This window comes from Hemicordylus capensis, chromosome 1, assembly GCF_027244095.1.
Source record: "Hemicordylus capensis ecotype Gifberg chromosome 1, rHemCap1.1.pri, whole genome shotgun sequence".
Taxonomy (NCBI): domain Eukaryota; kingdom Metazoa; phylum Chordata; class Lepidosauria; order Squamata; family Cordylidae; genus Hemicordylus; species Hemicordylus capensis.
In genome coordinates, this window is record NC_069657.1 from 404,177,135 (window position 1) to 404,202,485 (window position 25,351).

Below are 25,351 nucleotides of genomic sequence, written 5' to 3' on the forward strand. Positions count from 1 at the left end.
TATCAAAGAATGCATCCTGGATCCAGAGCTTCCCTGTCACCAGCTTACACTCCCCCCATACAGTTTCCTGCTGCACTAGCCGGTCCCTGCAATCTACACATAGCATCATACAGTAACACCACCCGCTCCCCGGCCTGGCCCACCACCCAGGCAGCATTGTCAAAGTCTCCACCGTGAAGGACGAATGGGAAGGAGATCGGATGTCCCTTCTCTGCACAGCCCGCCCTGCCCTCTTTTGATCCGGTTCCCCCTTAAGCAAAGTTCGATCGGTTGCAGCCGAGCAGGGAATCCCTCTCTGAACGCGTCATCTGAGCCAAAGAAACCTGCGCTCGCGTAGTACCACGCAAATGACCATCTTTGGTGACGGAGACCTGCGACAATGGAACAGACTAAACCGAGGCGATGGGGGGGGGGGGGACGAGGATGGGAGGGAGGTCTGGATAAAGCCCATCAAATGCCCTGGCCGGGCTGTCCCTCAACTGCTTAAGGGATTGCGTATAAGAATGGTTTCAAGCCGTTTGTCTGAGGTTGGCGGTGCCTGTCGGGTTTTATGGGCAGGGCGACTGGCCCTTCCTCCTCCTCCTCCTGTGCTGCCAAGTGGGAGGTTCCGCGTTGCGAGGCGGAGCTGTCGTTTGAGAGCTTGACGTTTGAGAATCCACATGGTACAGAGGCAGGAGATGGAATAATAAAGGCTGAAGATTTGAACTAATGCCATTGCACTGACTCATCCAGGGAGAGTAAAGGAGCTCAGAGAACAAGGATACTAGAGAGGCGCTCAAGAGACAGAGAGCAAGAGAGAGAGGAGAGGGAGGGGGGACTTGTAACAAGGGGGGAAGGGGGAAAAAAAGAGATCGCCTTCATTGCAAAGAAGGGCAGCATCCAGTGTTAAAAGATCAATAATTAAGGGGAGTGTTTGAACAACAACAAATAAATAAAGAGCCACAGATCCCGGACTGAGTCATCCAGTCCAGTTAGAGCAGGAAGCTGGCACTTTTCTGAAAGGCTTAATTACACAGGAGGCAACGATCCTCCTGATTAAAAACTACCGTGCCGCCGAGGCTTTGAAACAGAAGAAAGATCCACAGGAAATTGGAAGGAAGGGAAGCAGACACATCACGTTCGGGGCTTCCTCTTCTATAGAAATAAAGTCACATTTGGAAAAGATAACTTTTTAAAAAGTAGTATCTCTATCACTGGTCTGATTTTGATGTGATTGGAATGATTTGGCTCTAGAGGGAGAGTGTATTTTTTGGTATATTGTCTCTGACAGTTTTTTTGGATTTTTTTTTTAATTCCCGCAATCCTATCGCAAGGGGGGAAAGAATCTCAGGAAATAACTTATTTTTCATTGCTTAAAATAGAAAAGGGGGGGTTTAAAAAACAACAACCCTGCCAAACGCAGCAGTCTTCATTGAGCATATCTGGGAGATCCTCAGGCAGCAAATAAAAGATCGGAAGCGAGCAAGACAAAGAGAGGGACAGAAAAAGAGAGCGTTTTAAAAAAAGTTTATTTCTCTCCTGCGTCCACCTCGGATCATGTACCAGGACTTTACAGGGAATTTTGATACCTCCTCTCGAGGCAGCAGCGGTTCTCCAGGCCATCCGGAAACTTATTCCACCGTCACAACTCATCAGGTAGGGGCGGTCACAGGCACCTTTGCCAGGGAGCTGCTAGTTGTTTGGAATGATTTTCCTCCCCTTTCATTCTCCCTTCCTGACCCCCCCTCCCCAATTTGATCCTATAAGAGGCATTTTTGTCCTGAAGTCCAGGTAATCTAACCAGATTTCATTGCGCAACTGTTGTATATTTGGAGCAATTGTGCCTGATTTGGGTGCGAGTTCGCATAATTTGGATTCCGATGAATGGCCTGTTACTTTTATTTTTGTTTCTCCCCTAATGTCTCAGGAGTACACTTTCCCCCCCGCTGCCATGCCTGAGGCCAGCAGCCACCTCTCACCCCGTCCTCCGCCCCTCGCGGCGCTCCTTTAATCAAATAGTAAAGTTCACTAACCACACCCAGTCCACCTCCTTGAGAGAGCGCTCAGACTCGGAGATTAGGGGGAGCCGTAGGTGGCGTGTCTCCTTTGGCCTCCAGTCCAAAAGCCGCCTTTCGACGCGACACCTTAAAAGGAGGCGGAAGCTGGTGCAAACGCTTTGCAAGAGTTTGGGTGGCCCGGGGTGAGTGCAAACAACACCAGATCTTGCCGTTAAGGCTGTAGACGCTGGTCGGGAGGGACGCCGGATCTGAGAGAGGCTGGAGGCAGTGAGCGTGGAGGCGCCCCCGACAAGGCAGCGCTGCTAAGTAAGTCTGGCTGAGTGCGTGTGTTGTGTTCCCTTACTCTCCCCGTCTGAAAAAAAGATCTGCGCGCCGCTCATGTTTGCTTGTCCGGAAGGGACGCTGGAGCGAATTCGGTGCTTGGAAGAGCCGCTCTGCTGGCTTTAGCGACTGTTACTGGGGTGGTTCTGCGCGGCTTGCGCTGGCCTCTGGTGGAGCGCCGCTGGGGCCGGTCAAATATGTGTGTGAGAGAGTCGGGGTTGGGGAGAGTGTGTCATTCATAATGATCGGATTTCTCCTGACGGCGGGAACTGCCGGTGGGAGTACCTCTTGCCGCTGCAAAGTTGACATTTGCCCGGCGCACACAGTTCGATGCTCAGTCAAATCCACTTAACTCTGCTCCATTTGCACTTCTGAGCATCTCAAGGGAATCGGAGGTAAAAGGGATACGGTGCAGCAGGGCTTTGATGATTCAGAGTAGCTGCGTGCGCCTTCCCAAACAAAAATAGTCCCTGTCCTCTTCAAAGGCTGTGATGTCCTACATGCTCCATTTCTCACTGCAAGGGCGTATGGGGGTGGGAGAGTCACAATATTTTTCTTAGTATGAAATGTGTATTGGGGTGCAAAACAGAGGAAAGCGTGAGTAGCTGTTGGAACTGTGGTCCTGACATTTAGTTGTTTATGCTAAGGTTTCCACTGGAGCAGATTCAGGGTAAAGAGGGACATCTTGACCTCTTTAGAAATTACTTGTAGGTGGGAAAGCAAGAAATCAGGTGGGCATGCAGGCTGGGGAGAGTGTGTGTGTGGAATAACTCAAAAAAGCAATTTGTTCAACTGACTTGAAGGCCATAAACCCCAAAGCAGTCAGGCTGCAATCCTCAAGCACTTTGCCCTTGGAAGCAATGGGACTCTTAGCGAAGTCATTGACTTGGGAGTTGCCCCTTTAAGAGTGGCCCAAATCAACTATTTGGTTTGTTTGGATTTATTTTGTACTATCCCAAGACCTCCAAGGTTGGTCCCAGCACATCACACTCTATCGTGACAGTTCTAAAGACTGCAAGTTCTCAAGTGTTGCTGAGCTTCATTTCAGACAGCCATCTATGGGCAACCAAATTGCTAATGGGTTCCTGGGGAATAGGAAGCCAAAAGCTGTTGGCCATGACATTGAACCCCATCACTTCTCACATGTTGCGTGGAAACTGGAGAGCCTTAACCACACCACCTCAATGAGGTAGATGGTTTTGTGAGGAATCTTTCAGAATTAGAAATGGGAACTCTGTGGAGAAGAGTTGTGCATCATAACCCCACTCTCTTTGGCCTTTGTGTATACAAGCAGGATGCGCAGGCCACTCAGGGAAAGCGTGGATGAGTCTGTGCGTGTGTGAGTGGTATTCCTTTCTTAAAATGTATTTGAAATGGCAAAAATTTCTGTTCCTTTCCCTACCTTATTCCTTGTCGTCTTCTTTAGAAGATGGCAGATGGGCTGAGACAAGGACCTCCACCCTAAATTATTTGGACACAATCCTGGTTTTTATCTATATTCCTGGGAGATAGTCGCATTGGGAGCAAGCTCTTTGGACCCCAGTCTTCTGCTAATTCAAATGGGGTTTGTTTGGCTTGTCTTGTTTGTAGATTTGATGGAAGACGGAGTACATGAAATTAGGAGATTTTGCTGTGTAAGAAAGTCAGAGTCAGTCCTATCCACAAAACCATCAAGTCAGAGTTAAATCCACTTTCGTTCAATTGTATAATCATGTGCATTATGCTGTTGTAATAGTTTTGCAAAACCTCTATACAATCTAGGAAAATTGAATATAGTGTAATCTAGTATCACTTCACAAAAATCTATTCGAATTTTTGTTGTATTTGATTCCTGGGAAGGAATCTAGAAATTTGGTGGAGAAAGGTCAAATTCTGTTCACAGTTGGCATTGTTATAGAAGTTAGAAGTCTTCGTATACACATTGTTGTGGGGTGTGTGTGTGTGTGTGTGTGTGTGTAGAGGTTGACTCTTAAAATTATTATTATTCATTTATTCATTCTTGAATAAGAAGTAAAGAGGGGACATGCATAGCAGTGAGAGATGTAAAAAGTGTATGGCACAAAGACCAGGATTCTTATGGAAGTTCTGCTCAGATTCATAGCCAAGGAGGAGCCCAGAGAAGCATTGCACCCTCTTCCCACTCTAGAAATAAAACATGATCCTTTTATTCCTCCACAAATTCTTAGTCTTCAGTCTTCTGAGAGATGAATGAAATTGCCACATTTCTGAATCTTTCATTACTTTCAATTTGGTCAATACAGCAAATGGTTACACATTTGCTGTATTGACCACACACACACACACACACACACACACACACTTTTTTCTTTATTTTAGTAGTGAGGAATTTGATTTAAGACAATTGTTCTGAAAAAACAAATCCTACAGATCTCTGGAGGCAAGTGTGTTTGGGCCCTTGCTGTGCAGTCTATCCCCTCCCTTTTTTTGTGCAAGTGTGCTAAGTTACAGGCCTGCTGATATTTCCTCTGGTTTCAAAATAAAAATAAAATCCACACTTGCTCTCCTTTTGGCTTCTGAAACCAATTTCCATCCTACCCCCCATCATGAGTGCTAGAAGTATGTGGCCAGAAAGCTGATATTTCATAATTCTAGACTAGAAATGTACATGAACTACGATCCCTTAATACATCAGTTTGGCAGAAAGTTTTTATTGAAATCAGTGGGTTGTTTTTCATGATTTCTCTTCACAAGAAGTGGGTATGGGATTAGGATATGTTTCAGATAGATTCATAGCTCACCTTTCATCCAAGTTCTCAGACAAGATAACAGTATTTTGCACATAACATGAGATGGATCTCTGGACTGGAAGCTCAAATTCTTTAGTAAGCATCTGATAAGGGCCTGTACAGATTGCTAGATCCCTGCTTCTCTTATATTATTGAAGGCCAGCTTGCAGTTTCATTGTAAATACAGCTGGGCATGTACTTTATAGTCCCAATTAGGAAAAATAGCCTTTATACCCATGGCAATAATGATATCTTTAAAAATCCCCTTTCTCTTCCTCCTGCTTGTTACCCTCCTCCTGTTCTAGCTTACCTCTTTTTTCATTGCCCCAAATTGAGCACCATGAATTGTTTAAAAACATTTTTTTAAAAATAAATAAATCCTGTGCTGTGAATGCAATAACCCCCCAATCCAGACATAGTGTCCTTTTTAAAGTAGTTGTTTCTATTCAGTTTTTAACAGTGTCCATCTGGAAAGGGGACAATGTGTTTTTTTTGAATCGGCTGCATCTTCAGGCAAGTTAGGGAGTGATATTGTTGCTTTCCTTTTGGTATTTGGACATTCCTTGGCTGACTGAATGGAGCCTGTTGGTATTTATTGTTGATTGGTTTTGACCTTCAGAATACAAGTTCTTACAGGGCTTGTGCAATTTGGCTACATTTTTGGGATAGCGCTTTTGGTCAGCGTCTAGTCTCAAATGATGTTGGAACTTGAAGAATGAGAAATATTTCCTGTTGAAACTAAAAGATATGAAACCCTGGGAGCTCATGGCTCTCCCCTCCACTGCCTTTCTCTCGACCTGCATTTTTCATAGCCTGTGTTATAAGTTTCTTCTTCTTTGCCAGCTTCTGTGGAAGGCATTGCACAATTCCAACAGTTACACAAACCTATGATATTTCATAACTTGTTTACATCAGCTGACTTTGCTCCCTCTCCTGGATTGCTTTCCCCACCGCTTTTATAATATGTGGGCACATATTGGCAAAGTGGAGCCCAAGGTTTTCTCGCATCAGTTTGAAAAATTGACATGAGCCGTAGGATATCTCTTCCCCCTCCTTCCCCAAAAAACTGTCCTGTATAAAACTTTGTGCCAGTCTTTGACATTCCACACATCAAAGCCCTCTTTACCAGAAATGACTCTTGCAGTGTCCAAGACCACACCAAAGACACTTCTCTGGTGCCCTCTGTAGGCTGTTCCACATAGGAAGATTTCCAGATATTATACACAATGGAAAGGAGGTATTTGCTCATTTACAGTAAATGTGGTGGATCTTGCTGGGGTGGGGGTGGGGGTGGTAGCATGGGAGGCGATGGGATGGGTGGAGTGAGATTTCTTTTTTAAAGCATGCATTGTTTGATACCTCTTGGAAAAGACCCCTAAAGAGTGGCTCAAGCAACTTCTTGGCGACCCTGCAATGAATTCTGCTCTCCAAGTCTGGATCCGCTCTTGATCTCAGCATCATTGCTTTGTTGCTTTTTAAAAGCTCAGGATGGCTTTATTGGCCAAAATATTATCATTTGACCAATAGTCTGTTGTTTAATTCTTTCATAACATCAGTTAGTTTGCTTTTTTTGGTGGGGGGGGGAGCATCTCTTAAAGGTTTTGTTCCAGTTCTGATGCTTTAAATATTTGATCGGGCAATCAATCAACTGGTGTGTTTTTGTTTTACTATCTGCCAAGCTGTACTTTTTCTCCGCCATCCATATTATTCCTTGACAGGGTCAGCAATCCTTCTGATTACTTCATTCCTAAAATTAGCAAAAAATAATTCTAGGAAAATAGAAAAACACTTCTAAAATTAAATTAATTGGAATTCAGTCTTTCTTAAAAGTTATGCCTTTGAGTACATGGTGCTTGGCAACTTATTGCTGAGGGGAAGGCACTCAGAATATGCTGAAAGAATGCTCATTAATAATTGTTAATATGTTCCATTGTACAGTACTCGCATACAGGTTTTAATTATACCCAGTGGCGGCGGCTGCCTTTTGGGGCTGGGGCAAGGGAGCCAGGCCGGGGGTGGTGGTGTAACCGTAGGCAGGGCTAATAGTAGGCAGGTCTATCCATAAGTTAGAAAGAACCATTGGCGCAGAGGGGAAATGCTTGACTAACAAGCAGAAGGTTGCCGGTCTGAATCCCTGCTGGTATGTTTCCCAGACTATGGGAAGCACCTGTATCGGGCAGCAGCGATATGGGAAGATTCTGAAAGGCATCATCTCATACTGCGCAGGAGGAGGCAATGGTAAACTCCTCCTGTATTCTGCCAAAAGAAAACCACAGGGCTCTGGGGGCGCCAGGAGTCGAAATCAACTTGACGGCACACTTTACCTTTTTAAACTTGTTTTACTTGTCTCAACCCAAACCTCCAGCATTCACACCAGCACTTCGCAGCTGGCTATTTAGTGCTAAATTCACCCCTTTGGTTGGCTGTGAGTAAAGGGATCCTGCTCTTAGAGTGGTTAATGGAAGGTATCAGTGTGGAAAGCAACAAGTCCCCAGACCCCTTCTTCTCTTCAGTAGTTTCACCCCCTCTTCGCATTGCCTCCATTTCTTCCCCTCCTTGCAGTCTCGGCCCTCTCCTCCTCACCCCATGCAGGACGAGGCTAAGAAGATCAACTGGGTTTGGTTTTGATTTCTGGAGATTTAAGTGCCCATTTGCAGGTAGCACTTACACACACAATTTTCACACTGCTTGGAAATACCACAGTGTATTTGGCCACACATAGAGTTCAGTAGTTTCCTTTCTTCTCACAACCATGCACACACAGTACATACTTATAAATAAGCCAGCCTTATTTCTCCCTTTCTCAGAATATAAACATTTCTGGGATATGTCCTTGGGTTGAAATTCTGTGCACACAGCAGTTACTTGGGAGCAAGCTCCACTGTATAGAATTGGCTATAGTTCTATGTAGGACTTACTTGAGAGAATCCTTTATCAGATTTGAAAATTAAATCATGTAAATTGCAAAGCTGTCCAATGAATTTACGCTGAGGACTTCTCCTTCCAATATTATTACCACTCCCTCCCCCCCCAAACAAAAGATAAAACACAAAATAACCAACCAACAACAAACAAAAATGGGCATAAGGACCATAGAGTGATGGAGCTACTTGCCTACTTTGGACCAGCCTGGTTTCCAAGCTGTGTCTGTAAGGTTGCCCATGAAGAGAAGGCAATAATCTCAGAATTCTTAAATAGCAAATATTTTTGTATAAACATACATACATTTCAAACAGGAAACGTTTGAAGTCCAATTTGTAATTTCCATTAAAATGCCTTGGGTTTTTTTGGATGCTAAAGTGAGACTACAATAAGAGAGACTCTATTGGAAAGGACAGATTGTGTGGTCAAGTCGGTGTCGACTTCTGGTGACCACAGAGCCATGTGGTTTTCTTGGTAGAATACAGGAGTGGTTTACCATTACCTTCCTCCTGTGCAGTATGAGATGATGCCTTTGCTGTTGTCACTGAAGTGAGCATCTACCTCCAGCACCTTCCTGTTTCGCTGCTGCCCAATATAGGTGATTACAAATATATATTTACTAGGCACAAAGTAAATATACACCCTACCCACGATCAAAAATGGTGTTCTACCTGGGTTTGGGAGCTGTGTGTGCTCCTAATTTTTGGCTGTGTGGAAGCAAGGTAAGAGGAAAACCTGGATAGAAGTGATTGAAGCTATTCACAGGACTGCGCAAAAGCGGGCTAATGCAGCCCAGACCGCGTTTGCTTAGTCCTGAGTACCACCGGGCTCGCGGGTGTTGTCTGGCTGCTAGCCTGCCTAAAAACCCCACCCCTTAACCCAGGTTAGTGGAACAAGCACTCCACTAACCCAGGCTTTCTGGTCATGAGACACGATGGTGCGTCTCCGCGCTGTGGCAGTTCACAAGGAGACCTCCTGACCAGAAGGTTGCAGCAAGCCTCCTGGTCTTGGGGGTCTCCCCAGCATGCCCCGTGCACTTTCACTGGGCATGCTGGGACTTCTGGTGGCCGGGCATCCCCCGATCCCTGCCCCCCGGCTCCGTGACAGAGCCGGTAGTCATGTGGGTGGCCAATCCTGCCGCCCAGGGCAAGCACTCTGCTCATGTGCAGGGAGAGCGGGCTAGGTCCGCTCTCCCCACACTAACCCTCTCGGCACTTCACAGTAATGGTGTGAAGCACCTCATCATGTAGAAGCAAGGTAGGAGGAAAAGCTACCTAGGTTGTCCTCCTAGATTGCTTCCACACAATTGAAAATGAAGACACAGCTCCCAAACCTGGGTAGAACACATTTTTTGGTTGTGTGAATGACCTCACAGTCTGGGAAGCACACTGGTGATTGTACCTGCGTTCATTTTGAATATCAACACAGGGACTGGACCTCTTGCAAATGCAGAGTACAGATCATGTGTGTTGAATGTAACTTGTGGATAAATGTGGGCAGTTAAGGCCAGTGGTTGTTGATCTGTACATGATGAACAGATCAACAGCCATGGGCCAGTTCTGGCGAAACTTCATCCAACACACACAAAAGGATGTGTGCATGCTGTGAATGTGCATGTCCTTCCCCTTTCTCAGTGTGCTGGGCTGCCTTTCCCTAACTGCATGGGGCTAATATGAACCACTCCTACACACACTAGAAATAGTATTTATTGTAGTGTGTAGATGGGCAGTCCAGAAGTACCAACCCACCCCCAATTATTAGGTAAAGGCACCCCAACACACCAGGAGGTGGGGAGGAAGCACATATGCAGTCATAGCATGTAAACCTCCTTATTGTATGTGCTGCAGCCAGTGGATGAAATACTGTCTGAACCAGTCCCATGTGTACACTGTATACAAATTGTGTGTGTGTTTAACATGTGAATAGGACTTGAGTTGCATGTTCCAGGGTTTAGTGGTCCATGCATTGAAAATGACCTGGAGGGAGAGAAACATTTAATATTACAATACAATATTGTTTGGTTTCTATTAGTGATCATGCTGTCCTGTACTAATCTGGGAGATTTCTCCATTTTCTTTTCTCTTAATCCTTGCAGATGTTGTAGATTAAGATCAAGCACAGATCTCTTTATTTTGGGCCAAGAATTCGTGTTTCATGAATTCCTTATTGTAGATGTCAGCTGAATCCTATCAGCAGAGAAAACATATGCCTTCAACTTTATTTTTCAATCGTTTCAATCATTTCTCCTCTCTGCTTTCAAAAAGATACAACATTTGCATGTTAGAATGGAGCTGTCTTTTGGATCCAAAACTTCAATGCCTTTTAATTGCTCTATTCTCTATGCAGTGATTTTCTTTACATTCCATTAAAAAATCCATTCTTTTAATCACAAACTTGCAGTACAAGTGAGCAGTGTATTTAATTAGGGAGATGTACTCTATTGTTCCACACAGGGGCTAATGAGATTATTTATCCTGCAAATGTCTTCTACGATTAATCTAGAGGAGCACTTGACTTAGAAGGGGTTGGACTCTGTTGAATGTTGCTGTTCCCAGCTTTTCTAACCAGTGCATCAGGTCCCCATAGATCTGTATGTTTATAGTAGTTTAGTATAGATATTTACTATACTGGGTTGGTTTTGAAAACAATCGGTACGATGAGAATTATTTTATAAATTTTTATTCCTGTTGGTGAAATAGTGGGAACTCTTGAACTTTTCAGTAAAAGTTGGTGACCCCTGGGCTAATCTTGGACAAGCCGCTATTTTTCTGATGAACTGACCGTACACAGCTGTTGTGATTTTGAGTAAGATAAGACAGGCAAAGCATACTGTGCGTTGGAAAGTGCTGTAGAAATTAATATCAAAATTCCTGTAATGAGCAGAAGCCGTATGTTAGTCCTTGTTATAGTTAATGTGTCTTATTCCAAGGGAATTGTTTGCCCCGGGTCTCACTGAACACAAGTGGTCTTTATTTCTGCATATTGCACTTGCCAAGAACACAGTGGCCGCATTCACATGTAACATGAAACCGGATGACTCCTCACCTCTGGTTTCGCAAACAGCACATCCGAATGTGGGCAACCACAGTTCAAATAAAAAATGGACCTGCAGTTTCCCTACCTGCACAGAGAAGTGTCCCTTCAGTTTGCACAAGGTTTCATCTCCTTTACCTCTGATTTAGTGATACCAGTGTTATGTCCGAATGCTGGCATCGCAGTTAGCCTTTTCCCCAACCAGAGTTGAGGGAGGAAGCTTCTCCCTCGTTCCAGCTGCTATTGGCTATGTGGGCTGTCCTTCATGAAACAAGGAAACCTCACACAGCCAGATCCCTGCACCTCTCTGCAGTCTTGCTGACTGCAGAGAGGATACTCTCCAGTACGTTCGAATGCAGACGAGAAAGCGGGGGGAGGGGGTGAGCAACACTGGATCCTTTGGACCCATGGTTCCACATTACATCTGAAGGCGGCCACTGAGTGTTTATTACAGTTACCAACCAAGGCTCCCCAGTGACCTTCATTTTTTCCAGTCTCGTTCCAGATTATTGTGCGCCTGGGTGCAAAAGGTTGCCAGTCTTTGAACTCAAGGAAATCTGGGGTCTGAGCAGCATTGGTAAAGTGTTACACCATGTGGAGTATCTGTGCCTTAAAGCTGCTTCACATGTCACTTCAACTAAACAGTTGTAGTTGGGAGCGGGGTGGCACACTGTTGCGCAAAGATGACACAAGTGTATTTTGCTGCATCTGTCTGCAAACCTCTTCTGGGAACTGACATGTGAACATGTTATAAAACAGACTTGTGTGCAACCTCCATTCAGGCCTGCAGATGTACGCTCTTTTCATCCTACACACTTGTAGATAGAATGTCATAGCCCTATCAACTTTTTCTGCTCAACAGATGTATGAGTGTACAGTGCACACAGGTTAGGAATATAGGAAGCTGCCATATACTGAGTCTGACCCTTGGTCCATCTAGCTCAGTATCGTCTGTACAGACTGGCAGTGGCTTCTCCAAGGTTGCAGGCAGGAATTTCTCTAAGCCCTATCTTGGAGATGCTGCCAGGGAGGGAACTTGGAACCTTCTGCTCTTCCCAGAGCAGCTCCATCCCCTGAGGGGAATATCTCACAGGGCTCACACTTCTAGTCTCTCATTCATATGTAACCAGGGTGGACCCTGCTTAGCTAAGGGGACAAGTCATGAATCCAGGTACAGCAGAATACACGTCCACTCTGTACCATGCATTTAGGGATCTGTATCTCAGTTCATCTTTAAAATGAATGCAGATCCAATCATTCACACAAAAGCATGTACATGTGTACAGTATAGACTTCCAAGCACAGGTACAACATAATAATGCCTGAATAGGGCTCATGTGTGAAGCAGCCTTTATGTAGACCAATGTACAATTAGAATTACAATTCAGAATACAAAGGAGCTGCAACTTAATCCTTTTTGTATGGTTGTAGGGCCTGTTTTTAATAGAGGAGCTACCTTTTGCAAGGAATTGGTAGACACTACATAGGAGGTCAAATGTGAGCCCTCATGGGAGTTCTTAAAGGATATTGTGGCCCTTCTGTTGACATCTGGGCTGACCTTCAACCTCGATTTGGGAGAGGTTTGTTTCTTCAACTAGGTGATTTGTAGGTCATTTCAATTTATATGACCTGTCAGATATGAACTCCTCCCTGCTTATTAGTCACTAGATGATAGGACACACGCCACCGGAAAGGTAATGTTATTATATTGTACTCTTATTTCCTAGTCCATCATCTAAAACATACATGTGAAGATTGTAATGCAATTTGAATATATTGCTTTTTGTCTGACTGTCCCCATAGTGAACTATTTACAGCTTTGTCCACTGGTCTTTACCCCTTTGATTCAGATATCCTACTAATTTAGATTTTTGTCACCTTCAGACATTACTTGCACACACATTATATGGCACACAGCCACCAAGGAATAATAATAATATAAATATAAATAAACAACTTTATTTGTTAGCTGCCCCATAACAAATTGTTTTCTGGGCAGCTCACAACAGAGGTTGAAAACATACAATAGAAACGCATAACACATTAAATCATAAAGCAATAGCAATAGCACTTACATTTATATACCGCTCTATAGCCGGAGCTCTCTAAGCGGTTTACAATGATTTAGCATATTGCCCCCAACATTCTGGGTACTCATTTTACCGACCTCGGAAGGATGGAAGGCTGAGTCAACCTTGAGCCCCTGGTCAGGATCAAACTTGTAACCTTCTGGTTACAGGGCGGCAGTTTTACCACTGCGCCACCAGGGGCTCCTCTAAGGGGCTCCTAAAGGTAAAAAGACAATACAAAATACAGTATAAAACAGCTTAAAAACTCATTTTATAATTAGTTAAAAATCAGAACAAATCTGAAAACCAGAATTTAAAAGGCCTGTGTGAACAAGAAGATCTTTACCTGGCTTCTAAAAGAACAAAGTGGTGAAGCCAGGTGAGCCTCACTGGGGAGGCTTTCTATATCAGGAGCTTCTGATGAGGGAATGCCGCTCCACTGACGGTCACTCTAGATCCAATCTACTGCTCTAACTAACTGCTCCATCTGTTTTCCTTTCTTTCTTTTCTTTCTCTCATGATTCTTGACTGGATAATTTGGGTTAAAGGGGAAGGAAAATTGGCAGCCAGTGCAGCTCTTTGATAATAGGTGTGGTATGTTCTGAGCAAGCAGTTCCAAAGAGAACCCTGGCAACTGCATTCTGCACCAACTGAAGTTTCCAAATATTCTTCAATGGCAGCCCCATGTAAAGCACACTGCAGTAATCCAGCCAGGACATGATGAAGGCATGGGTAACTGTGGCCATATCTGCCTTCTCAAGAAAGGGATGCAGCTGGCGCACTAGCCAAAGCTATGTAAAGGCACCCCTGGCCACCACCTCCACCTGAGCATCCAAAAACAGAACCAGGTCCAGCAATACCTCAAAGGTACACACCTGCTCTTTCGGGGGGGGGGGTACAACTCCATCTAGAGCTGGTTGAATCACTCTATCCCAATTGGCTTTTCTCCTGACTGGCAGCACCGCCGTCTTGTCTGGATTTGCTACTACTACAATGAATATTTATATACTGCTTTTCAACAAAAGTTCCCTAAGTGGTTTACATAGAAAAATATAAATAGAGATGGCTCCCTGTCCCCAAAGGGCTCACAGTCTAAAAAGCAACGTAAGATAAACACCAGCAACAACCACTGGAGGGATGCTGTGCTGAGGATGGACAGGGCCAGTTGCTCTCCCCCTGCTCAGTAAAGAAAATAACCACTTTTAAAAGGTGCCTCTTTGCTCAGTTAGCAGGGTTAGCTCAGTTAGCTGAGTTTAACCTCAGTTTGCTAGCCCATCACCGCCTCCAGCCCCCGGTTCAGTACATCCACTGCCTCCCTAGGATCTGGTGTCAGAGAAAGGTAGAGCTGGGTGTCATCTGCATATTGATGACACTTCAGTCCAAACCTCCTTATGACCTCTCCCAGTGGTTTCATGTAGATGTTAAATAGCATAAGGGACAATATCAAGCCTTGTGGGGACCCCATAGGCCAGGGCCAAGGAGTTGAGCAGAAGTCCCCTAACACCACCTTCTGGAACCTCCCCCGACCCAAGAAAGGATCAGAGCCACTTTAATGCAGTATCCCCATACCTGAGAGGTGGTCTAGAAGGATACCATGGTTGATGGTATCAAATGCCACTGAGAGGTGCAGCAGAACCAACAAGGACATGCCACCCCCCCCCCCCCTCCGTCTAGTTCCCAGTGCAGGTCATCCATCAGGGTGATCAAGGCAGTTTCAGTCCCAAACCCAGGGAGAAAGCTAGATTGGAAAATATTTAGATAATCCATATCATCCAAGACCCTTTGCAGCTGCACAGACAACCACACACTCTAACAACTTGCTTAAAAGGGGAAGATTTGAAACAGTTCAATAGTTATTAAGGTTGGTGGAACCAAGGGAGGGCTTTTTAAATAGTGGTCTTACCAGCACCTGCTTGGGGCTCAATGGCATCTTGCCCACCCTTAGTGAAGCATTAATAATTGGCTCCAACCAATTCCTGTTCCTTCCCTGGCAGATTTTACTAGCCATGAAAGGCAAGGGTCTAGAGTGCATGATGTGGCCCGCACACTGCCTAGGATCTTGTCCACTTCCTCAGGCTGCACTAACTAAAAATAATCCATCACAATAGGACCAGATGGTTGCTGAGGCCTGTTTCCTGGAACTGCCAAAACCCTGGAATCCAAATCAGCATAGATGCAAGTGACTTTATATGTGAATTGACAAGCAAGCTGGTCACAGAGGGCTGCTGGTGGTTCTTCCCCATCACACAGGGGGCTGCTGGTGGTTCTTCCCCATCACACAGGGGGCCTGTGTGAAGCAGTGACTCTGCCACACCAAACAGCTCTGCTGGCCTACACTGGGCAGACACAATGGAGGTGGAGAAAAAATGTTTTTCGCCGCCCCCACTGCCACAGAGGACTCCCTAAAATGGGCTCTAGCCCATGTTCAGTTAGATTTGTTACAGGTCTTCCTCCAGCGTCACTCTAGCCATCATCTGATGGTGCTCAGTCCATTTCAAAGAAGTTACATCAAACTCCCCCATCTGAAGCTCATTCAGTTCCTGGTTGGCAAAAACCGGATCCAGCATATGTCTCGTCACATGAGTAGGACCCGATATTGATTGAGAAAGGCCAATGGTGGTTGTCATGGCCGTCATGAAGTCCTGAGCTGCTCTTACTAGGGGGGTGTTGGCATGGACACTGAAGTAGCCTAGGGGAACCCATTGCCATCTCTGAGACCACCCTATTTTTGTGTTGTCATAGATTTGGGGGAAGGGGCTTTTGGACCATCTAGTCTAACCCCATGCTTAATGTAGGAAATGCAGAACTAGAGCATCCTCAAGAAATGTCAGCCTGTGTTTGAAGACCTCCAACAACAGATAAAAGGAATGATTTTTGTACTCCATGGGTGGCATTCAGACCTTCTGTGGTGCTGTGGTCCATTGTTGGAAGCTCCTTTCATGAATGAGAGTTGTTCTCACAAGGGATTTTTGTGTGAACAGAAGGTGTCCTTGCCTGAGTGCTACTCTCTTTCCAGTCATAGAAGGAGCTACTGACAATAGAATGCCACTCTGCTGAAGGTCTAGATGCTTTTTCTTTCATTTTCTCATGGAAGATAGATCTATCTATCAATTTCTATTCGCTGCAATAACCAGATGCATAACCTCCATGTTCTGAGGCCCTATATGTTTATGAAGGTTTATTAGATGCTGAGGAGCAACAGCAAGAACATGATTGTCTCATCATCATGTCTTGCTTGTGAACTTCTCGAGGACATCTGGCTGGCTACGTTTTACTGGTTGTGATGGACCTTACGGTTTTCTTTGTTTTGCTCTCCATGATATCATCTTGGCTGAAAGAGAGTATGGATCTCCCGCCCCCCTCCAATAAACAGAAACCATTTTTAGTTAATGGGTTTAAAACCCTCAGCGTTGGGACAAGATATGCCTGTAAAACTAATCCAACATTTGTGTGTCTCCTGAATGTCTCCCTTGTTAGACAAAAAGCATTCATTTTCCCTTTGAGGGACAGTCTATTGTTTTGTTTTCTCTCTCGCTCCCTCTAGCATTTTAGTGCCAGCCATCTATCCAGATGGATTTACTTCAGTCTGAAAACAAGGTGTACAAGTATTCTTCTTTATTATTTGATTTTGCAAGCAATCATTACCTAGTACTTTGTGGGGGGAAAAACCTGCTGCTTTGTTTTGTCTAGACAGAGCAAAGAGCTGCAGGGAAGTTTTCTGGTCTGGATCCCAGAACACATTTTATAGGTTATTATTAAAATATATGTACATAAACCTGCTGCAGCTGGAGGCATCTTTATATTCTTCTTTAAAATCCTGCTTATACGTGACCTCAGAATGGGAGTGTTGAGCAGCTGTGCCTACTACTGGAACCTTAGGAAGACTAATTCAGTGTCAACTTGGTAGAACTAACACCATTAAAGATCTTGTATCTAGCCTTCTTTTTCAAAAGGAATGTGTGCTACTGAATACAGTTTTTTTTTTAGTTTTTTTTTTAATTAGTAGTAGTAAGTGCTGCTGCTGCTTTTGCTATTTAAGGTTTGTAGACACCAGCAGAATGCTAGGCAAACACAGCAATTGATATATGTAGGTCCAGGTAATGAAGTAAAAAATAAAATAGGACACCTTTAGGCTCACTTCTCTCCTTTCTTTCTAGGTAGTTGTGGCCACATTCTCCACCTTCATAAGGTGAAGGGTCAGGGATATTTCGTGCCTCATGCCAATGTCTTTCAAAGAGTGCAGTGGCCCTGCCTCTTCCATGTATCAATTCCTTATCTTGAGTTGCCACTGCCACATTGCATTCTAGAAAGAGGGACAATTGGATGAAATGTAGCCACGTTGCCAGCAGGGAATGGTTGGTTGGCTGGGTGGAATGTAGCTAGATTGCCAGCAGGGGTTTTAGCTGCCAGAGGGCTGGTTTGGGCAATGCTTTATATTGTGTGGGCCCACCACATGCTATTAGGACATGGGCACTCTCTGAGTGTGCATGACCTCCCCCACCCCACTCCTGGCATATAGGTTCACATGTGGGGGTAGCATATGTTCACATGTGGCAAAAGTAGAGGTGTTTGAACTGTCATCACAGATCAGAGAGAGGCACCCCTGTGTGCCAGGAGTGGAGAAGGACATGCCCACTCACACAAATCTAATATTTACAGAAAACAAACTAGTATTTACAGTGTGATTAGGGAGGTGCATTCCTGAATGCTGGGGTGAGGATGTGCATGTTCATGGAGCATGCATGTCCTTATCACATGTGGTGGGGTTGGACAGATGAAACATCATCTGAACCACCCAAAGTAAGAACCTTGCACACAGCCAATAACGTTGGGTGGGTTATTTCCTGATTCCACCCCGCTTCTGTTTTATTTCTCAGCTGTTCAGTACTTTACCCAGAGTGAGATGGTGGACTGAGATGGCTGAATTCTAAAGTGTGCAGTGTCATACCTACATGGACATACCTACATGTAGTAACCCAGCTTATCAAAAAGACAGTTTAAGACAATGATTTTAGCAAACAACCCAAACCCAAAGGCATGCTCTTGTCTCCAAAAAACTTTTACTACCCTTCATTTGCTGTGATAGCTGATGACTTTGCTAAGTTGAAAGTTATTTTGTCAGGTGGCTGTCTTTTTAAAATATCTCACAATTCCCAGTAGAAAAGAGGGAAAGGGATATGATACAAATCGTGTATCTAAGCTGGTAGCCTGAGCATTTGGCAAGGCATTGACTAATTCTCATCTGTAAAATGGGGATGAAAATGTATGTGTCTTTCTATATGCAGATGTATGTGCTATACCGATTCCCCTGTAGATTAAAGTAAAAGGTAAAGTGTGCCGTCAAGTCAGTTTCAACTTATGGAGCCCACAGAGCCCTGTGGTTTTCTTTGGTAGAATACAGGAGGGGTTTACCATTGCTTCCTCCCGTGCAGTATGAGATAATGCCTTTCAGCATCTTCCTATATTGCTGCTGCCTAATATAGTAGCAGTGGGGATTTGAACCGGTAACCTTCTGCTTGTTAGTCAAGCATTTCCCCACTGCACCACTTAATACATTGTTGCAGTTCTTCATACTCCTGTGGGATAAATTTGTGTTTTGATTGGCATCCATATCTGCTAGGATGTTGCTTCTGATGTTGCTCCTAAGTGTATTTCACTCTTGTCATGATTGTCTCAGTGTTGCTGTGACAGTGTGTAAGATGGGCTGGGGGGAGGGGAGGGGAGGGGAGGGGTACTGACAAAGCTGGAGAAATGTACTGCATATAGCTTCTCTTCCAGCAATCCAAAACAGAGCTAGACTATAACATCGTAAAGACACTGGTACAAAGTTGTGTCCATTTCCCCCAAAGAATGAGATAAGGTTGGGCCTTGCGTTTTGTCAGAATAGCTTTTGTCATTAAAACTGGTATTTGATTTTGTTTTTTCAGAATGTCTAATTTAGCAAATGGCTCTAGTCATTTCAAGTAGGTCTATGTATACCAGATAAGACATCTTCCACCACAACATAACACTTACCAAGCTCTGATCCATTTGCTTCCTATTGTTAGAAACTTTATTATTATTATTATTATTATTATTATTATTATTATTATTATTATTATTCACATTTTATAGCCCGCTCTTCCTCCAAGGAGCCCAGAGCAGTGTACTACATACTTGAGTTTCTCCTCACAACAACCCTGTTGAAGTAGGTTAGGCTGAGAGAGAAGTGACTGGCCCAGAGTCACCCAGCAAGTCTCATGGCTGAATGGGGATTTGAACTCGGGTCTCCCCGGTCCTAGACCAGCACTCTAACCACTACACCACTCTGGCTCCTTCACTGATTTAGAATTCACTGATTGCAGGAAAGGCATGCAAAGGCCCGAACTGGCACCTGCATTCCATAATTAATCACACTGGTCTAGCTTCTGAGACTCCACAGAAAGTGGAATTCATTGACCTGTTGGTGAGACTGGGAAATGGGGGAAAGGCATGCCCACTACTTAATTTGGGGTAGGGAATTAATTAGGGCTGGTGCATGCTGTTCACTACTTCCAACTTCTGACTACAGATTTTAAGAATTTTCTCTCTTCTTGCGTGTTTCTTGTGGGAAACATTTGCACTGTGATTATGGGAAATACCGTCGGTCATATCATGATCATGTAGGTCAGACATTGTGTTGCCTTTCCTAGATAAGAATATATTCAAGGACAAGCGGCTTACGTGTAGGAAAATTTTATATTGTGTGAATTGGCACTAAGTCTAAAGAGATTAGGGTTTTAGTATAGCCCAGTGGTAGAGCACGTGGTTTGCATATTTAAGGTTCAAGGTTCAGTCCCTGACATCTCCAGTTAGAAATATCTTATGTAGATGTTATGTCTTATGTAGCAGAAGACTTCTATTTGAGAACCTACATAGCTGCTGCCAGTCAGAATACACAGTATTGGCTAGATGTGCCATAGGTCTTGCCTGGTAAAAGTGCTATCTTGTTCATAATTCAATAATTTGCTGTTCTGCTTCTATTGATTTCTCTCTCACTCAGTCTCTCTTTCCTCTCTTTCCCTATTTTGTCTTCTAGAAGTTCCGGGTAGATATGCCAGGATCGAGCAGCACTTTTATTCCTACTCTGAACGCGATTACTACCAGCCAAGACCTGCAGTGGATGGTCCAGCCCACTGTGATCACCTCCATGCCAAGTGCCTACTCTCGCTCACATCCTTATAGCCATGCTCTGCCAAATCTGTCTTCAGTTTCTGGACACACAGCCCTTCAGAGACCTGGTGTCATTAAAACCATTGGTACCACAGTGGGCAGGAGAAGAAGAGATGAGCAGGTAATCACACTTGTTGAAACTACTGCACATAACCCATTAGTGGAATGGGCTTAGGAATCATAGGAATTGAATGCAAACTTCCAACTCAATAACCATTCTCTAAGCTTTGTTGTTGGTGACTCCATCAATGATGTCCGACCTTTTCAAGTTCATGGGGCACGTCAGGCTAATGTAAAGGGTACTGGATTGTGTGGATATTTTTCCTTAAGGCAATTCATACAAATCATGGCAGGAAGCCATGCCTCATCAGTCAGGCACATGTTTGATGTATGACATTCTGGCACCTCCAATTGAGGAATCTTGAGCAGCAAAGCTAGGGAATACTCAGTATCTTTAAAACTTAACACCAGTTAGGACTAATACTGAGCAAGATAAGCCATCAGTCTGACTTAATGCAGTACTTCTCCTTGTGCCTATATTTGCATTAAGAAATAAGTGCCGTTCACCCCAGAATGACAGGTTTGGCTCTACTGGAATGAGTGGATTCTAAAAAATATTAGTTTGTTTAAGATTGTCCCTCTCTTATTTCTTACAGCTGAATACTCGATGCTTTGCTTTTGTTTGTTGCCTAGTGGGCTTCCATGTAGCTGCATTAACTTTAATATAACTGAGAACCACTAAAACAAAGTTATTTTAATGGTTAGCAGAGTTCCTGAGAAGAACATATTTGGATGCAAGTAAAGTGATTCCCAAAGCCTTATACCTAAAAGTTCTAACAGTAAAAGGAAGCCAAGGCAACAAACTTGATACAAAACTCACTAACTTATGAGCCCCAGCTTAATATATAAATAAATTAATCTATTAGATAGGAAGTCTCAAATTCCAAAAGAAATATAGTACTACATACACATTCCATTTACAACATTGCTACCAAAAGCATCCAAATTCAAATGAAGCATAACCTAAGTTAGTACTGGTATTATATATTTTTACTCCCACTCGATCTTCTCCTTCTCTTTTCCCTAAAAGCCTAAGTGTGTGTGTGGGGGGGGTACATACACCCCTTGGAAAAGATGTAGATTGGACAACATGTTAAGGTGGAAACTTGAAATGGGACTGCTGGTTTTGGTGGTAGCTGCTTGTTTTTATTGTTATATACTTCCATTTTAAAAGAATTGTGGCTTTTTAATTAACTTGAACTGAAGAAGAAGAGGTTTATGGGAGGAGAGCTGATCTTCGGGTAGCGAGCATGAACTGCTCCCTTTGCTAAGCAGGGTCTGCCTTGGTTTGCATTTGGATGGGTGACTGCATGTGAGCACTGTCTACTTTTAAGATATTCCCTTTAGGGACTGAGGCTGTAGCTCAGTGGTAGAGCACCTGCTTGCATGCAGAAGGTCCAAGGCTCACTTCCTGACATCTCTAGGTAAGGCTGGGAGAGAACCCTGCCTGAAACCTTGGAGAACCACTGTGAATCAATATAGACAATACTGAGCTAGATGGACCAATGGTCTCACTTAGTACAAGACAGCTTCCTATGTTTCTATATATTCCCAAGAAGGGCTGGTCCTCTTGAGCGATTTTTCTTAATTCTGTTGTGTCTCCTCCTTGGCTTTCTCCTGTTCCATCTAGTTAAACTAGATGGAACCAGAACTCTACTATTTGAGACCCTTTTCTTCTGACATGCTTATCCCCACTCTCCCTCAAAACAGTTTTTCAGTGAAAAGAGCTGCCTGGCTAGGTGAGATTGGCCACTGCTACAAGTGTGACAGGTGTCTCCACCATCATTGTGAGTGCTTTCTGTAGTAATCTTGGAGAAGAATCTTGTCTGCTAAATTCTGTTGACTCCTAGCTTGTATGACTGCATTTGCATGCAAAGCCATTTGCATGGACACGGGAGGTTTGTATCCTTTCAGTGATCCAGTTAGGTGATGTTACTGGAGCCTGTGATGCCCTGGTTTTAGAAATGCCTGAATAGGAAGTATGAGTGCTTTGCCTGATGGTTTGGATTTAATCAGTCACTGTTGCTGCAGGGAGGGAGATAGGAACATAGAAGACTGCCATATACTGAGTCAGGCCATTGGTCTATCTAGCTCAGTATTGTCTTCACAGACTGGCAGTGGCTTCTCCAAGGTTGCAGGCAGGAGTCTCTCTCAGCACTATCTTGGAGAAGCCAGGGAGGGAACTTTGCAATTTCTGCTCTTCCCAGAGTGGCTTCATCCCCTGAGGGGACTATCTTGAAGTGCTCACACATCAAGTCTCCCATTCATATGCAACCAGGGCAACCCTGCTTAGCTATGGGGACATGTCATGTTTGCTACCACAAGACCAGCTCTCCTCTCCTTATGAGATGTAGGGTATTGTTCCTGCTGTTTTAAGTTCATAGAGATCTCCAGTAGTTAAATAAATAATAATCTTATCCCAATAAACAACAACTAATATTTATATACCACTTTTCAGCTAAAGTCCCCTAAGCGGTTTTCATAGAGAAATAATAAATAAGATGGATCCCTGTCCATAAAGGGCTCACAGTCTAAAAAGAAACATAAAGTAGACGCCAGCAACAATAACTAGAGGTACTGTGCTGGGCATAGATAAGGCTAAATAAAGACAATCACCAGGTTAAAAGGGTGCTTCTTTGCCTAGTTAGCAGGAATCTCTTTGATGGAATCTCTTTCTGACCCTAAGGCTGAAATCCTAAATGAACTCATCGGAGAGCAAGCCCCTTTGAACCCTATGGGGTTTACTTCCAATTAAACAGGCACAAAATTGCACTGTAAATCTATTTATTTATTTGTCACATTTCTAAACCACCTCACACAGACATCCAGGCAATGAACAATTATTTAAAAACACAGCCAAACAAACCCAGTTACTACAGTTATAAAATTTAATTAAATACAGCAAAAGATCTACTTTGCTGGCCCCAAACACCAGTGCTTATGGCTGACCAGCCCTCAGGGTGCTGTGCACGAGAGCCAAATGTATAGGTGCCCCCATTACCTGTGTGGCATTGTTAGTACAGTGACTTAACGTTGCATCTGGGGTTAGCATGACTCTAATTCACAGACTCCAGCTGAGTATTTCCTCCAATGGCAGGATCCTTCTATTTATTTTGTAGCTAAGCATCAGCTTGTAAGTCTGCACCAGGCCTGCACAACTTTGGCCCTCCAGAAGTTGCTAGACTAAAACTCCCATCATCCCCAGCCACAGTGGCCAGTAGTCAGGGATAATGGGAATTGTAGTCAAATGTCTGCAGAAGGGATGAAGTAGTGCAGCCTGGATTAGGTTGTTAACTGTCGTAAAAACACCTTTGGCTGAAACTGGAATTTTGCCCCTTCTCATCTGAGTAGTTGCTCTGCTGTAGGTAGGAAGTTGAAGAAGTGTTGTCAATCGCTGCCAGGTTGTATAAAACATTACCACAAGGCAAAGATAAAGGGGAGAATGACCTCAGCCGTAATCCAATAAAGTATTAAACTATTTATGTTATGATTGCTTTGGCCTCTGTTTAGCCTCCTGTTTCACGCCAATGAGTGTTAATCAGTCCCCCCTTGGGCTCCTTCCTGACATTTGTCTTCTGTTGCTGGAGGGGTTCTGCCAATTCAGGAAGCATAATGTGTTATCTTGAAAAAAAATCAGAGTGATAGGAGAGGAGGGAGTGGAAAATAGTTCTTTAGCTGATGTAAAACAATGCAGCTCTTTTGATTTGACAAGTGCTACTCCAATCTACGCAGCCCCTGAGGACCTTGGCTCCTGACCTTCAAGTTAACAACCGTTCTCATGTGGGAAGAAGCAGATATTTTGTTTCAAGAAGAAAAAGCTTGCAACATCTTCCTATGCATTTACCCCACAAACCACCCAAGTTGTGAAACAACTGGGACAATCTGCTGTGCGTTTGGCCTTCATTGCCAATTCACTGTCTTCTTGCCCAATCCTCCTTGATAGTTTTGCTGCTTCCTTGTTCTCCTCCTACCTTATTCTCCGCCCTGTAACTCTCTTCATCTCTGGCTTAGACTCCTTGGTTCTGATATTCCCAAATGTCATTACGGGTTTCTTAATAACTTCAAAAGCTAGCTAGCTTTCTATTAATGGTGGGTAGCTAGCCTGCTCTGTAATAGCAGAAAACTGTCTGGTATATCTTATTATTACAGTATTCATAATATAAGTTCAACAATGTAATTTTTAGATCCATAAGTACATAATTTTTGTATATATGAGAATTTGACCCCCCCAAACAAAAAGGGGGTTTCAGAGCAGTTTATTCAGCAAAAGGAATGATAAGCTGGATCCCTGTCACAACAGGACTCAATTTCAAAGGAAATGCAAGGAGATGCCAACAGCAGCCAATGAGAGGGACACTCTGTGGAGATGACAGAGACAATTGTCCTTCTAAACATAAGAGAACCACCATTTTGAAAGGTCCTTCTCTGCTAGAGTTGCCATGCCCCCGGAATTTTGGGTTTCACCTGGATTTTAAGCATCTCACCCAGACTGCTTAGCCTACCCAGATTTGCCTGGATTTCAGCTTTCTTTTCTTATTTTTAAAGCTAAGCTCTAGCCCTTGTAGAAGCAGAGTTATGGAGCAAAACATGCAGTCACTGTTCTGCTCAAAAATTATTTTCAATAATATAATTATTGGCACCCGGATTTGGAAAGCTAGAATATGGCAACCCTATCCCTTGCCCGCTTAGCAAGGGTATGAACCAAGTACTTCCCCCATATAATAATATGGTTTCAGTTCACCATTATGCACATATGAAGTAATGTGGGACGTCTCCCAAATCTTAAAATTGGGAAGTAATAATAAATCCGTACCCCTGTCTAAGTCGGGAACCTCTGATCAATATATGCTCAGGAAAACATGTGTGTTGGAGTGGGAGAGGGAAAGAAATGCTATTGATGGTAGTCGGAAGGTTAACTGCTGCTCCACATCCAAAACAATGACAATCTGTTGGATTCCACCACCACCCCTTTTTGGGAAATGCTTATGAGGGTTTCCGTAAATGAGATCCC

The 25,351-nt window shown here is 43.9% G+C and overlaps 1 protein-coding gene across 6 annotated transcripts in view; it reads left to right on the forward strand.

The window, feature by feature from the left end:
- Positions 1-25,351, forward strand: part of FOSL2 (FOS like 2, AP-1 transcription factor subunit) — a 103,396-nt gene that overhangs the window by 75,632 nt on the left and 2,413 nt on the right. The window contains exons 1-2 of one of the 6 annotated variants that reach the window (XM_053306174.1): positions 825-1,635; positions 20,147-20,401. In XM_053306174.1, the coding sequence (XP_053162149.1) occupies positions 1,537-1,635; positions 20,147-20,401 (354 nt within the window). In that variant the 5' untranslated portion in view covers positions 825-1,536. Of the gene's footprint in view, positions 1-824; positions 1,636-1,758; positions 2,304-13,571; positions 13,957-17,871; positions 17,890-20,146; positions 20,402-25,351 lie in introns of those variants that run through there. The other 5 variants (XM_053306204.1, XM_053306184.1, XM_053306213.1 and 2 more) reach the window with 5 other exon arrangements.